This window comes from Umbelopsis ramanniana (genome assembly GCF_025399195.1).
Source record: "Umbelopsis ramanniana AG unplaced genomic scaffold K450scaffold_28, whole genome shotgun sequence".
Taxonomy (NCBI): Eukaryota; Fungi; Mucoromycota; class Umbelopsidomycetes; order Umbelopsidales; family Umbelopsidaceae; genus Umbelopsis; species Umbelopsis ramanniana.
The window spans coordinates 68,449-80,028 of record NW_026252114.1 but is presented as its reverse complement, the minus strand read 5'-3'; the positions used below and the strand labels follow the sequence as shown (position 1 = coordinate 80,028).

The 11,580-nt window shown below is 44.4% G+C and overlaps 6 protein-coding genes across 6 annotated transcripts; all 6 read left to right on the top strand.

Annotated features, from left to right (window-relative positions):
- The first annotated feature begins 1 nt into the window (after window position 1).
- K450DRAFT_241452 (uncharacterized protein) lies at window positions 2–2,124 on the top strand. Its single transcript, XM_051589093.1, has 8 exons — window positions 2–153; window positions 231–446; window positions 505–634; window positions 703–754; window positions 840–881; window positions 952–988; window positions 1,060–1,439; window positions 1,505–2,124. The coding sequence occupies exons 1-8, from the start codon at window positions 135–137 to the stop codon at window positions 1,727–1,729; spliced, it is 1,101 nt and encodes a 366-aa protein (XP_051444537.1). The 5' UTR covers window positions 2–134; the 3' UTR covers window positions 1,730–2,124.
- On the top strand, window positions 1,768–2,988 carry K450DRAFT_241447 (uncharacterized protein). Its single transcript, XM_051589092.1, has 4 exons — window positions 1,768–2,236; window positions 2,308–2,455; window positions 2,532–2,839; window positions 2,907–2,988. Exons 1-4 carry the CDS (start codon window positions 2,177–2,179, stop codon window positions 2,982–2,984), a joined length of 594 nt encoding a protein of 197 aa, XP_051444536.1. The 5' UTR covers window positions 1,768–2,176; the 3' UTR covers window positions 2,985–2,988.
- Window position 2,989: 1 nt separating this feature from the next.
- K450DRAFT_241442 (uncharacterized protein) lies at window positions 2,990–4,023 on the top strand. Its single transcript, XM_051589091.1, has 3 exons — window positions 2,990–3,212; window positions 3,279–3,393; window positions 3,458–4,023. The coding sequence occupies exons 1-3, from the start codon at window positions 3,071–3,073 to the stop codon at window positions 3,957–3,959; spliced, it is 759 nt and encodes a 252-aa protein (XP_051444535.1). The 5' UTR covers window positions 2,990–3,070; the 3' UTR covers window positions 3,960–4,023.
- Window positions 4,024–4,129: 106 nt separating this feature from the next.
- Window positions 4,130–7,936, top strand: K450DRAFT_241435 (uncharacterized protein). The gene is made up of 12 exons (XM_051589090.1): window positions 4,130–4,378; window positions 4,435–4,599; window positions 4,657–4,741; window positions 4,820–4,887; window positions 4,958–5,104; window positions 5,180–5,258; window positions 5,342–6,079; window positions 6,173–6,299; window positions 6,370–6,480; window positions 6,552–6,981; window positions 7,054–7,134; window positions 7,214–7,936. Exons 1-12 carry the CDS (start codon window positions 4,175–4,177, stop codon window positions 7,796–7,798), a joined length of 2,820 nt encoding a protein of 939 aa, XP_051444534.1. The 5' UTR covers window positions 4,130–4,174; the 3' UTR covers window positions 7,799–7,936.
- An 840-nt stretch (window positions 7,937–8,776) lies between these two features.
- Window positions 8,777–10,028, top strand: K450DRAFT_241431 (uncharacterized protein). The gene is made up of 2 exons (XM_051589089.1): window positions 8,777–9,447; window positions 9,549–10,028. The coding sequence occupies exons 1-2, from the start codon at window positions 8,859–8,861 to the stop codon at window positions 9,911–9,913; spliced, it is 954 nt and encodes a 317-aa protein (XP_051444533.1). The 5' UTR covers window positions 8,777–8,858; the 3' UTR covers window positions 9,914–10,028.
- A 935-nt stretch (window positions 10,029–10,963) lies between these two features.
- Window positions 10,964–11,449, top strand: K450DRAFT_199327 (uncharacterized protein; the record flags this gene model as incomplete). Its single annotated transcript, XM_051584595.1, has 1 exon — window positions 10,964–11,449. One exon carries the CDS (start codon window positions 10,964–10,966, stop codon window positions 11,447–11,449), a length of 486 nt encoding a protein of 161 aa, XP_051444532.1.
- Between the last annotated feature and the right edge of the window lie 131 nt (window positions 11,450–11,580).

Sequence of the window (11,580 nt, the reverse complement as noted above, 5' to 3'; positions counted from 1 at the left end):
TGGAGTCGAGTCATTCACTTTGAGTCATTGCTGGATTCTTTTTTCATCTCCGCACAAGTCTAAAGCATGGATTTGCGACGTTGGACACTTTTTTCTCAACTTGCAAACCCTCAAAATTTATTATTTTAAAAAATATGCCAGTCTACAGACAAGGTAAAACCGCTTTTTATTTTTCAACCTAATCTCATAGTTCATAAACTCAATGTCAACCACATTCTCGGACCAAAAAGCTTTAAATGACCTCGACGACAAGCGAATCAAGGAAATCCGTCCTTTGATCCCGCCTCAGATCTTGGTCGAGGATATCCCACTTACACTCAAGGCTGCTCAGACTATTGTCGAGGGTAGACAGTCTGCTGAGAGCATTATCAAGGGAAAAGACGATAGACTTTTGGTTATTGTTGGCCCATGCTCAATCCACGACGTCAACGCCGCAAAGGAATATGGTACGTATTGCCCGCTCTTCATGGATAGCGCTCGGTAGCCTAACCATTCCAACTTTAGCCAAGCTTTTGATCGAGTACAACGAAACTGCCAAGGAAGATCTTTGCATCATTATGCGTGTCTACTTTGAAAAGCCACGTACCACTGTTGGCTGGAAGGGCTTGATCAACGATCCTGAATTGAACAACAGGTAAAGCAGGCGTTGATTCATGTGCATATCGATGGCAATGGTCATACTGATCATGTTCATCATTTTAGTTTCCAGATCAACAAGGGTCTTCGTGTTGCTCGCCAGCTTTTGTTGGACTTGGTAAGAACTGTCAAAAAAAAATGTGACAGATTATAGGTGGATGGACATCTCATTCACGTGTAAATCTCTTTTTATTTTATTACAGAATGAGATGGGTATTCCAACTGGTTGTGAATTCCTTGACACCGTAAGTACACTATCAACCGCTGCGTTGAACTTCTCTTTTTCCTTTCTTAACAATCCACCCTCCATTCTAGATCTCACCACAATACACTGGCGATTTGGTTGCGTGGGGTAAGCTTTTGCATATGATTGGCCAAGATGACTCAGCTCACCAATCCTAACTTTCTTTTTTTGGTGTATAGGTGCTATTGGCGCACGTACCACTGAATCACAGATTCACAGAGAACTTGCCTCTGGACTTTCATGCCCTGTTGGTTTCAAGAACGGTACTGATGGTGCCATTGGTATTGCTATTGATGCTATCAAGGCTTCCAGCAATGGTCACCATTTCCTTTCTGTCACAAAGCAAGGTCTTTCCGCCATTGTTCAGACTGAGGGTAACGATAGCTGCCACGTCATTCTTCGTGGTGGCAAGACTGGTCCCAACTACGATGCTGAAGAAGTCAAGAAGACCGCCACTCAGTTGGAGAAGGCTAAGCTTCCTGGCCTTGTCATGATTGATTGCAGTCACGGTAACAGCAGCAAGGATCACAACCGACAACCCATTGTGGCCGATTGCATTGTAAGTGATTAGCACCCTATGATGAACGGTAGAAAATAGCCCCATTGACTCTTTTGATTTGATAGGCACAACAACTCGAACACCCCAAGGAGACTGGAGATAACATCATTGGTGTTATGATTGAATCTCACCTTGTTGAAGGACGTCAGGATATTCCTGCTGAAGGCGCACATAGATTAACTTATGGTCAGTCTGTTACTGATGCTTGCATAAATTGGGAATCCACCTCCCGAGTACTTGACAGACTTAGAGAAGGTGTTCGGGCAAGAAGAGCTGCTCGCCGCGCTTAAATTTCTATCTGCAACCACTACCTCACCCAAAAAAAATAAAAAAAATTCAAATTGGCCGGTTATGCTCTGGAGACGTTTACATCCATCGCAAATATTCCTTATCCTAAAAAACCAAACCCATTGAAATAAAAACACATTAGGAGAACACAATGTAGAGATCGATTAACCCCCCTGTGTGGTTACCTACTCTCAGCTATATTTTGCGGCGATGAAGTACAGTAGATGAGAGTACCGAAAGTGGATCGATGAAATGATAATAACTTTTCGTCCGAGCATGCAGCATAGGGAACCCACACCAGCAATAGTAGACGGCCGCCACTTGCTGAGCGATGGATTGGCGCCCTGCATGGGTGACTGATTTTTTTAAAGCGGCGAAAGACTGGCTAATGGAAATAAACATCCTTGGTGCTCACCACTTTCTGACCGACACAGCGTAGGCTGAGCGCTATGATGAATGTAGCTAGCATCCTCAATGATGTGCCCAAACCCAAGACGAGTGAAAAGAAGGTACAGCTCTCTTTAATGACGCTTGTGACTCATGCAACGGCTGTAACTAAATCCTTCGCGGTATCGAACAGAACACTGTGTTGAACATGGCTGCTCAACTCCAGTATACCATTGCAGCAGGCGTAAAACGGCCAAGACAGGATGATAGACCAGCGGCGGCCGTGCAGATGGATACTTCTGTATATCCAGTGAAACCGTCTTTACCACGCTCAACGTCAGGTAAGCCTTTCGCTCGTTCTGTCAGACCTCCTACAACTCGTCTGATTGCCGTTCTCTTTTTATGGCGGCGAACTAGAAACGCTCACGCCACAACAACTAGAGAACATCAAATGCCCTCGATTTCTTCCAGCCATCACACATAATCCTTCTATCTGGCGACCTCAGCTTATACTCCCTGACTCCAACGATTCCATACCGCTTGTGACTCGCGAAATTTTGCACAAGATGGGCGATCCAAAGTTGTTATTGGAGGAGACCTATGATGTACCTGGCGCTGTGCCGCGTAGTTTCTTTGTGGTCATGGCACACCGTGGAATTGCCCATAGTTTTATTTTCGATTTTCCTGATCATGCTTGGTTCCATGATTTGGCTGGTTTACGCAAGGTGAGCATCAACCTCAAGAACCCTCGCCCATGTTAGGCATCGCATATACTCATCATCATCTGGACAGAGTGCTTATATTGTCTTAAGAAGTGAACAAGGGGACCTTTGGGAACTTCATTTGAAGCCAGCACGCGACAAAGCGTAAGTTGAATTAAATGTGGCACGGACGGTTGACCGCGTACTCATCTACCCTGCAGAAATTTATTTGGCTATTTGTGCAAGCATTCTGATATGCTTCGTATTATCAAAGAGCAGCAAGAAGGACTTCTTCGGCAAAGAAGGTTGCCTTTGGTGCTCGACTTGGACGACACGCTTGTGCGCCTGGTGGGTAATGAGACCGGCCGATATGTACCAGAAGACCAACTTCACTTATGTAGGTGGTTGCAAATACAGACTGGGTGGATTGCTTTGTTGGGTAGAGACTAATCACTTTTATCAGGTCAAGACCGCGTACGAACATTACGAGATGGACGCAGGGTCGTCCTTACCGATCACGTCCATGAATTCTTAGACTGGGCCAAAAACTACTACGATATATCAGTGTGCTCGCTTGGGTTAGTCATCTTTTTGGAAATAAGGACTTTGTGGATAAGTCACTAATACACTTCCTTCTTTCAGTGATCAGAACTATGTGGATATGGTAGTGTCCGTCCTTGATCCAGCACACAGTCGAATTAGAGGAATTTATTATTCGGCTCGATCAGAATATGAATATATATGCAAATCCAGCGATGCACGCCGGCCATCCAAAGATCTTTTGGCATTGTATGCGTTCTGTGCCGTCAACGATAAGGCACCTGGCTGTGGATTCTCATTACCGCTTATTGTGGATGATTTAACGCATATGTGGCCAGTTGATCAACACGATAACATTATCGTAGTCAAGGAAAAGAAAAATGCAGAAGTATGGACTGTATGTTTATTTCCAATGGTGCAAACAGCTCTAGGATATGTGCACACTGAATTCTTTCGACAGCTGGATTCTTGGTACAGTAAACAGCACGAAGCTGAAGCCAAAGGAATGGCATTTTCCAAAGATCCTCCTCATGCTGTTGGCATTTACAAGGAATTCCTTCGCAATAGTCTTCGAGATCAAATTGCTAATGGTCCTCCTTCTTAATACTGTTCCTTTTCCATGCCTTTGTACAATAAATTTCATTTTTTTTCTTGCCTGCTGAGCTTTATCGGTGCCTGACTTGCAAAAAATGCATGACCGTGAGAAACTGAGGCTGGTCTTGACAGCAAATTCATCATTTTGGAGCTCAGTAAAATTGTCGCACGCCTCCCATCCACCTTTTTTTTTGTTGCTTCCTTCCTTCTCTTCATAATTTATCTATGTATCGCCTTAGACAAGCTGTGCCGCGTCATCAAACTCGTTCAGTGACGACGATTGCTCTTCGTCGTGAAAGCAAGAGCAGGTGGGAGAGGAGAGTCGCTTTGACTCCCCAGGGCGTTGAGTCGCTTATCAAAGAAACAGGTGCAAAGGTCCTTGTTCAGCCCTCTACCAACCGCGTGTACAATGAACAACAGTATATAAAGGTATGTTCCTCAAAACAAAGAGGTGTGCTAGTGCCTCTACTGACCCCTTTCAATAGGCAGGAGCACAAATTGCAGAGGATATTTCTTCCGCGGATGTCATATTGGGCATCAAGGAAGTGCCAGTGGAAGAGCTGATTCCCAATAAGACCTACATGTTCTTCTCTCATACCCACAAAGGCACACCGAAAAACATGCCCATGCTTCAGTCTATCCTTGACAAGGTAGGTGTTGGTGATGAGGGATTTCTGTTTCACGCACACACTGACCGTTTCTCGTAGAATATCACTCTTATCGACTATGAGCAGATGACAGCTGCCAGTGGTAAGCGTGTTGTTGCATTTGGAAAGTACGCTGGAAATGCAGGTAAGGATTGGAAATGGGACCAAAGTGTTTGTTCAGTTCAGACCCATAACTCTCCTGTGCGATACCTTCCCTCCCAAGGCATGATCAATTCACTACATGGACTTGGCCACCGGTTTCTGGGACTGGGATATAACACACCTTTTATGGTAAGATAAGTCCCCCTCCGTTGCCACGGGAGGCGTACTTTACTCTCAGCTAATTTCCTTGTCACCTTAGTATGCCGCAAGTGCACATACATATCGCACATTACAAGACGCAAAGGCTGCTATTAGCGCCATCGGATCTCAGATAGAAAGCGAAGGAACACCAAAGGACTTTGGACCTCTGACGTTCACATTTACAGGTGCTGGAAATGTCGCTCAGGTGGGTTTTTAATAGGCTGTGAGTTCAAACTTCGGTGCATGTTTGCTTACAGTTCAATGTGAAACGAAATTACAGGGAGCTTTGGAGGTTTTCCGCACACTTCCACATGAAGTCGTACCTGTGATCGATCTTCCAAAAATTGTACAGGACAAAAGTAGGTTTAGCACCCAGTTGTGAAGGCTGATAAATTACATACCTCAAAACTCCTCCAAAACGACTAACTTTTCACTTCTCAAGATCCCAATTTGAAAAAACTGTACGTTACTCAGGCTGCTATTGGAGATTATACCAGTCGAAAGGATGGCTCTGGATTTGATCAAAGTGAATATTTAGCTAAGCCGGAGCTCTATCAATCGGACTATCATACCAACGTTGCTCCATATACTACGAGCACCATCACCGGCGCTTATTGGGATGCACGGTACCCTAGACTACTCAGCAATGAACAACTGAAGGAATTGCAGCTCAAGAAAGAGCAGGGATTGATTGACAAGGGAAGAGTCATTGCATTGACTGACATTGTGGCGGATGTAAATGGAGCCTTCGAGTGCTTTTCGCACGCAACTCCTGTGGACGATCCATTCTACTATTATGATGCGGTCAAGGACATTGTTCACAAGGATGTGGAAAAGCCAGGCTACCAGATCCTAGGTGTTGATATCCTCCCTGCTGAACTACCACTTGAAAGCAGCCAACACTTTAGCAACGTCCTAAGTCCCTATCTCAAGGAGCTTGTTTTGAAGAACGGTGACAACAAAGAGGCGAAGCTAACTTTGGATAATGCTGTTATTGCCGACAAAGGTAAATTGACTGAGAAACATCATGGTCTTTACAAATTTTTGGAAACACCATCTGGATCAAGAACTCCTTCTGGCGTCAAGCCTCAGAAGAAAGTACTATTGCTTGGTTCTGGCTTAGTTGCAAAGCCCCTCGTTGAGCGACTTTTGAAGCGTGATGATGTACACTTGAAGATTGGTGAGTGCTGAACTACGTTAAATTTACATTTGTACTCAGTGGTATGGGTAACTAATTTTGATTTTGATTTCGTCCGTCTTTCTTCATCTACAGCCAGTAATTCCCAACCAGAAGCTAAGGCTCTAGCATATGGTCATGCGAACGCCAGTATTGCCGGCTTAGATATAGCAGATACTGAGAGCCTCGATAAGCTTGTGTCTGGCGCTGATGTAGTCATAAGGTAAGCAAACAAGCCGATCTATCATTCCTTAGGTAAATACCACATCGTTGCTAATAACCCCGTTGCATAGCTTGGTACCGGCTTTCCTCCACACTAAAGTAGCGGAATCTTGCATTCGAGAGAGAAAACATATGGTCACCGCAAGCTATGTTTCAAAGGAAATGAAGGCATTGGAGAAACGGTAAGGTTTCAACAGTCTAAGAGATACAAGTAGCAAGGCAAGTCACTAATATTACATTGTCCTCTATCCAGTGCCCAGGATGCTGGCATTCTTATTATGAACGAGATTGGATTGGATCCCGGTATTGACCATCTTTCGGCCATGAAGATCATTGACTCTGTTCATCAATCAGGCGGTCAAGTAAACTCATTTGTGTCATGGTGTGGTGGCCTTCCTGCGCCAGAAGCATCCGGTGTGCCTCTTGGTTATAAGTTTAGTTGGTCCCCTCGTGGTGTTCTTACAGCTGGCGGCAATGATGCCACTTTCCTCATGAACGGACGTACTTACCATATCCCTGGCACGGATTTACTGAAGGAGCATTTCTCAACCGTTCCTGTACCAACCAAGGGATTTGCCTTCGAAGGTGTTGCCAACCGCGATTCTCTGTCTTATATTGAAACATATAACCTTGGATCTACCAAAACCATGGATACCATGTTTAGAGGCACTTTAAGATATCAGGTACGTCGTAGAGTGAATCAGGTGCGGTTTTAACAATCGATCACTCCTTTTAACCCAACATGTGGCGCATAGGGATATTCCGATCTGATGCACGCCTTCAAGAAACTAGGCTTGCTAGATGCTAATAAGACGGTTGGAAGATGTGACACCTGGGTAAGTGTTTTTTTGAGCCGGATTCTATGATTTTGGTGTTGACCGGATGAATGTGCTCTAACCTACCATTGTAAAATAGGCAACCTTCTTCGATTCAGTGGTTGGAATAAAGCACACAGATGCAGCTTCTCGTCGTGATGCTATCCTGGACCGCCTTCAACTTTCGCCTAGCAACCCACTTGTACCAAAGATATTTGAGGCGTTAGAATGGCTTTCTTTGACCAACAGTAACGGTTCATCCGCCACGGCATTCCCTGCTGCTGAACAAATTGCGCCTCTGGATGCATTCTCCGCCTTGTTGGCTTCCAAGCTGAGTTACCAGCCTGGCGAACGAGATATGATTGCCATGCACCACGAGTTTGGAGTGGTTCAGCACAATGGAGAGTTACAGACCATGACATCGACTTTAATCACGTATGGTGACTCCCAGCACACTGCTATGGCCAAAACGGTAGGCTTGCCTTGTGCGATGGCTGTGGAACTCGTGTTGGATGGTCGTATCCCCGAACAAGGCGTTCTTGTGCCGACGGCAAAACACGTGTATGAACCCATCTTGCACGAGCTCGAACAGGAAGGTATTCAGTTCTTAGAGCAAACTCGACCTCGCGTTAGCTCGGAACAACCATTAATTCCAGGAGGCAGCGGTCTTTGGAATTCCCAGTAGATTGACGCCGATATTGGGTTTTATATAAGCTCTTTCATTTATTTGGACTACGTCCATAACCTCCGTTTCCTTTTATTGCTTTGTACGAGAAAGTTTTTTGTATCTGAAATATAGACTGTATTTTTCATGTCATGCTCGTATATGTCTCGACGGCGATGCACTGATTTACGTACCGCTGAGGTTTTCTTTGCAAAATTTCACAACACCATAAGCAAAGAAATTCGCCTGTTAAGCATCAGAATGGGTTGACGATAGTAACGTTTACATGACCTTCCATAGACGCCACGTCTAGGCCTCTTAAAGCCACTAGAGAGGCTTATAGACGATAAAAATTTGAGCCGGCAAACTTAAAATCACAAATGCTCTACAAGCTAGCACAACAACTGCTATTAAATTTGGGATATTCTTTTTTTAGCAATATTCTTTTTCGAGCCAGTAGCTCTCATGGTTGAATAGCAGGGAATTCCACGAGAATCTTCATGACGGCTCATAACCGCGCAGACGAATTAGATTCTACCTCTTTCTTGTTTATGGGCTCTCTTCTTAAATTGCTCTTTTACCAGAGTCTTGGCCGAGCTGGGACCATAATGACAGCGCAAACATTTAGACGTCTTTGAGAATTACCGATTCAAGTAATTTTTATACGAATACAAGTCAATACGTAATAAACTGTTTCTGGCACTCTGTTCAAAGATGTCAAAAGAAGTGCAACAACTCTATATGCCGCCAGATAGAAGATGTTTCAGGTGATGATCACCTACTGGCGTTCCTGAAGCTACAGGTACGCGTGAAGAATATAATTATAGGATTCGTTAGAAAGCTTAACCGTCAACCAGGGAAAAAAGTGGACCCACAACAGTGTCTTTGCTTGGCACTCACCTTACGGACTTGCCTCATCATTGGATGTTGAGTCTCCGATTTAACCGAAACTTATATTATGCATCATTTCAATCGAACGGCTGCTGGTGCCGAAACCATGACATTTATAACCATTCGTGTCGTTCTTCTTGGCTGTCAGTTGCTTGTCTCCTTTCTGTATTCCTCTTAATTTTATGTGTATATGACTTTTCTTATTCTATCTTATGTATATATTTGTCTGCTACATTTCGCAAACGCCATTCAAAATGGTACCGTTGTTCCAAACGGTTCTCAATACCCCTTCTATGCAGCCATAGGAAATCCCCGTCTATGTGGAGGCACCTTTATATCGTTCAATCCCACTTGGGTTCTCACTGCTGCACATTGTTTCGTTAATGTATCGACCTCATCGAATGGCTCATATTACGTCATGTACGGGAACGCTACTAGGTCAACATCACAAATTGCCACCATAGAAAGTTGGACTATACACCCACAGTATGCCCAAAATAATTCCAACTACGGCTATGATATTGCTGTGGTTAAAATCGCCAACAACTCCATCAAAGCCAGCTCTGGAGTTTCAAGGGCTCCACTTGTCTCCAATGCTGCATCTCTCACAGTCGGCCAACAAAGCTGGATAATGGGATACGGATTTACGTCCATAGGCGGAAATGAATCATCTTCACTTAGAACTATAAATGAAACGATATCGTATGTAGACTCAGATGCGTCTGACCTGATTAAAGCAAATACAGCGCCCTATTCTGGCGTGTGTCATGGAGACTCCGGTAAGTGACAGGTTTTGGGATCACGTCAATACAATGACGAAAAATTGGGGTTGCTCAAAGATTTCTGTCTTTTATTTTATGTGCGTGGCTGGCGTAAACAGGTGGACCTTTGGTTGTGCAACAAGATGGCATATGGAAAGTCGTTGGAGTGACGGCCAGAATATTGAATGCATATGACCCTATACCCAACTCTCCAACATGTGCTATCTCCTATAACGAAATGCAGCAGTCCGAGGATGGATATGTCAACGTTGCATACCAACTGAACTGGATAACCAGCGTAACTGGTCTGAGCGTTGATCAACTTACTGCGGCGCCATCTGGGGTCAACGGTAGTAACAACACATCGGCATCATCGCCAGACAGTGAAGGCTATCAAACAACCAGCAGCGCTACAAATGACTTCAGCCCTAATGCTTGTCGTGTCACATTTTTCTTGCTTGGGCTCTGGTTCGCTCTTTCCTGAACGGGGGGTCGACTGATGGGATGGATATGAATTTGTCAATAACCCGCACCTCCTGGCTAATCTCGAGACATTGTACCAGAACACAAAATTATCAGCATTGGGCCATGTACATGTGACCCAACGTTTATAATGAAAATAATAAACAGGGCTGTCGGCAACGCGAGCTCAGCTGTTTCTCCATTTACCTCTGTCGTGCCACTCTCTAATTTTGCTGATCCTACCATATTCACTCAAATTTGGATTCTGTCTTCATGTGTCTTCCCGTGGTCACGAACGTCCAAGCTCAACCTTTTCTTTTCTTTAGGCATCCAGCCATGCAATTCCCTTAAATGGGAAAACTCCGTGCCAGACTTTTCATCCATAACTTGATGGAAAGAGTATAAAGCGAGAGTATAATCCCGGTAGAAAAATAGAGCAAATTGATTTGATTGCCAGTTGGCCCGAGAAATCGATGGTAAACTGACTAGTATAGCTTGAACACTGCCGTGTTTCAAATCTGGTGCTAGAAAAGTCTCGGTGAAATGGGCGTAGCACACGACATGTCCATGCATATCCTGCCGAAAGTTACAATTGAGCACGGATCCTCCGATCTCATCCAACTCTCCTGCCACACTCCTCTTAGAACCATTAGCTTGAGTACTTGGCTATGGAATTGACAAACTCAAGTCTAAAATGATGATTTCAAATGCTTCTACTGTCAGCTGTCAATCAGCCGCAGGTAGACAACAGAGCTGTTTTGGTTATTTTTTGTTGCATGAAGATAAAAGGAAAAGTAATGAATGGGGGAGCGGTATAAATTGTTCATTTTACTCAAGTACGTTAGTCCCCCCAAAATCAACAATGCCCTTGCCAATATTGCAAGAGGTCAGGTCATATTATGTTCTGCTTTTTATATAAACCAAGCTGTAATATGGTGGAGCATCCTCATCACCATTTAAACGGAAGCCTCCAGAAGTCTCCGAACGAGAGATTCTTTTCTGCATTGGACGTTTGTACCATCACGTCTTAATATTATTGATCCCCACCCCCAACACGCGCGATTACATACCAATGTCGGTACCAGAAGAAAATCAAACCTATCGATGGGGATTCCTATTTGAAAATGTACACTTCACCGCCTTTGATGATGTCAACAACCAGTTGATAGAGATGGAATACCATGGCCGTGGGGCTCATTACAGTCATAGTATTGATATCGTAGATAGCAATCTCAAGTACCCCGCCAAAATATACTTTGGAGTCGCTCAAACACATCTCCGCATGCCTGGCACTCGCTACTACGTGCAGCGTCGAGAAATCAAAATCCAGTCACCACCAATGCCCGCACCACCGAGCGACCAACACATCGCGGTAGACCAGATGTACTACGCAATCCCAATGGGAGTGTGGACCAGGGACGAGTTATCAAAGCTTGGCTTAGGTGCTATCCTTCAGCCTCCAACCCTCAGCGTTCAGTGGCAAGACTGCATCGCCCAGCTCTACCAGGTATCAGCCACGCCTATCAATCTACTTGACGGACAGCTTCAAAGAAAATGATCCCGGCTTGACTTCATACCATGCGATATTGAGCGTGTGAGTGATGAGAGAGAAGAGGATTTTTCATTTTTATATATATAAAAAGAAAAACAATTGGAAATGAACAATGTATGTATATTCTAGACTTCATT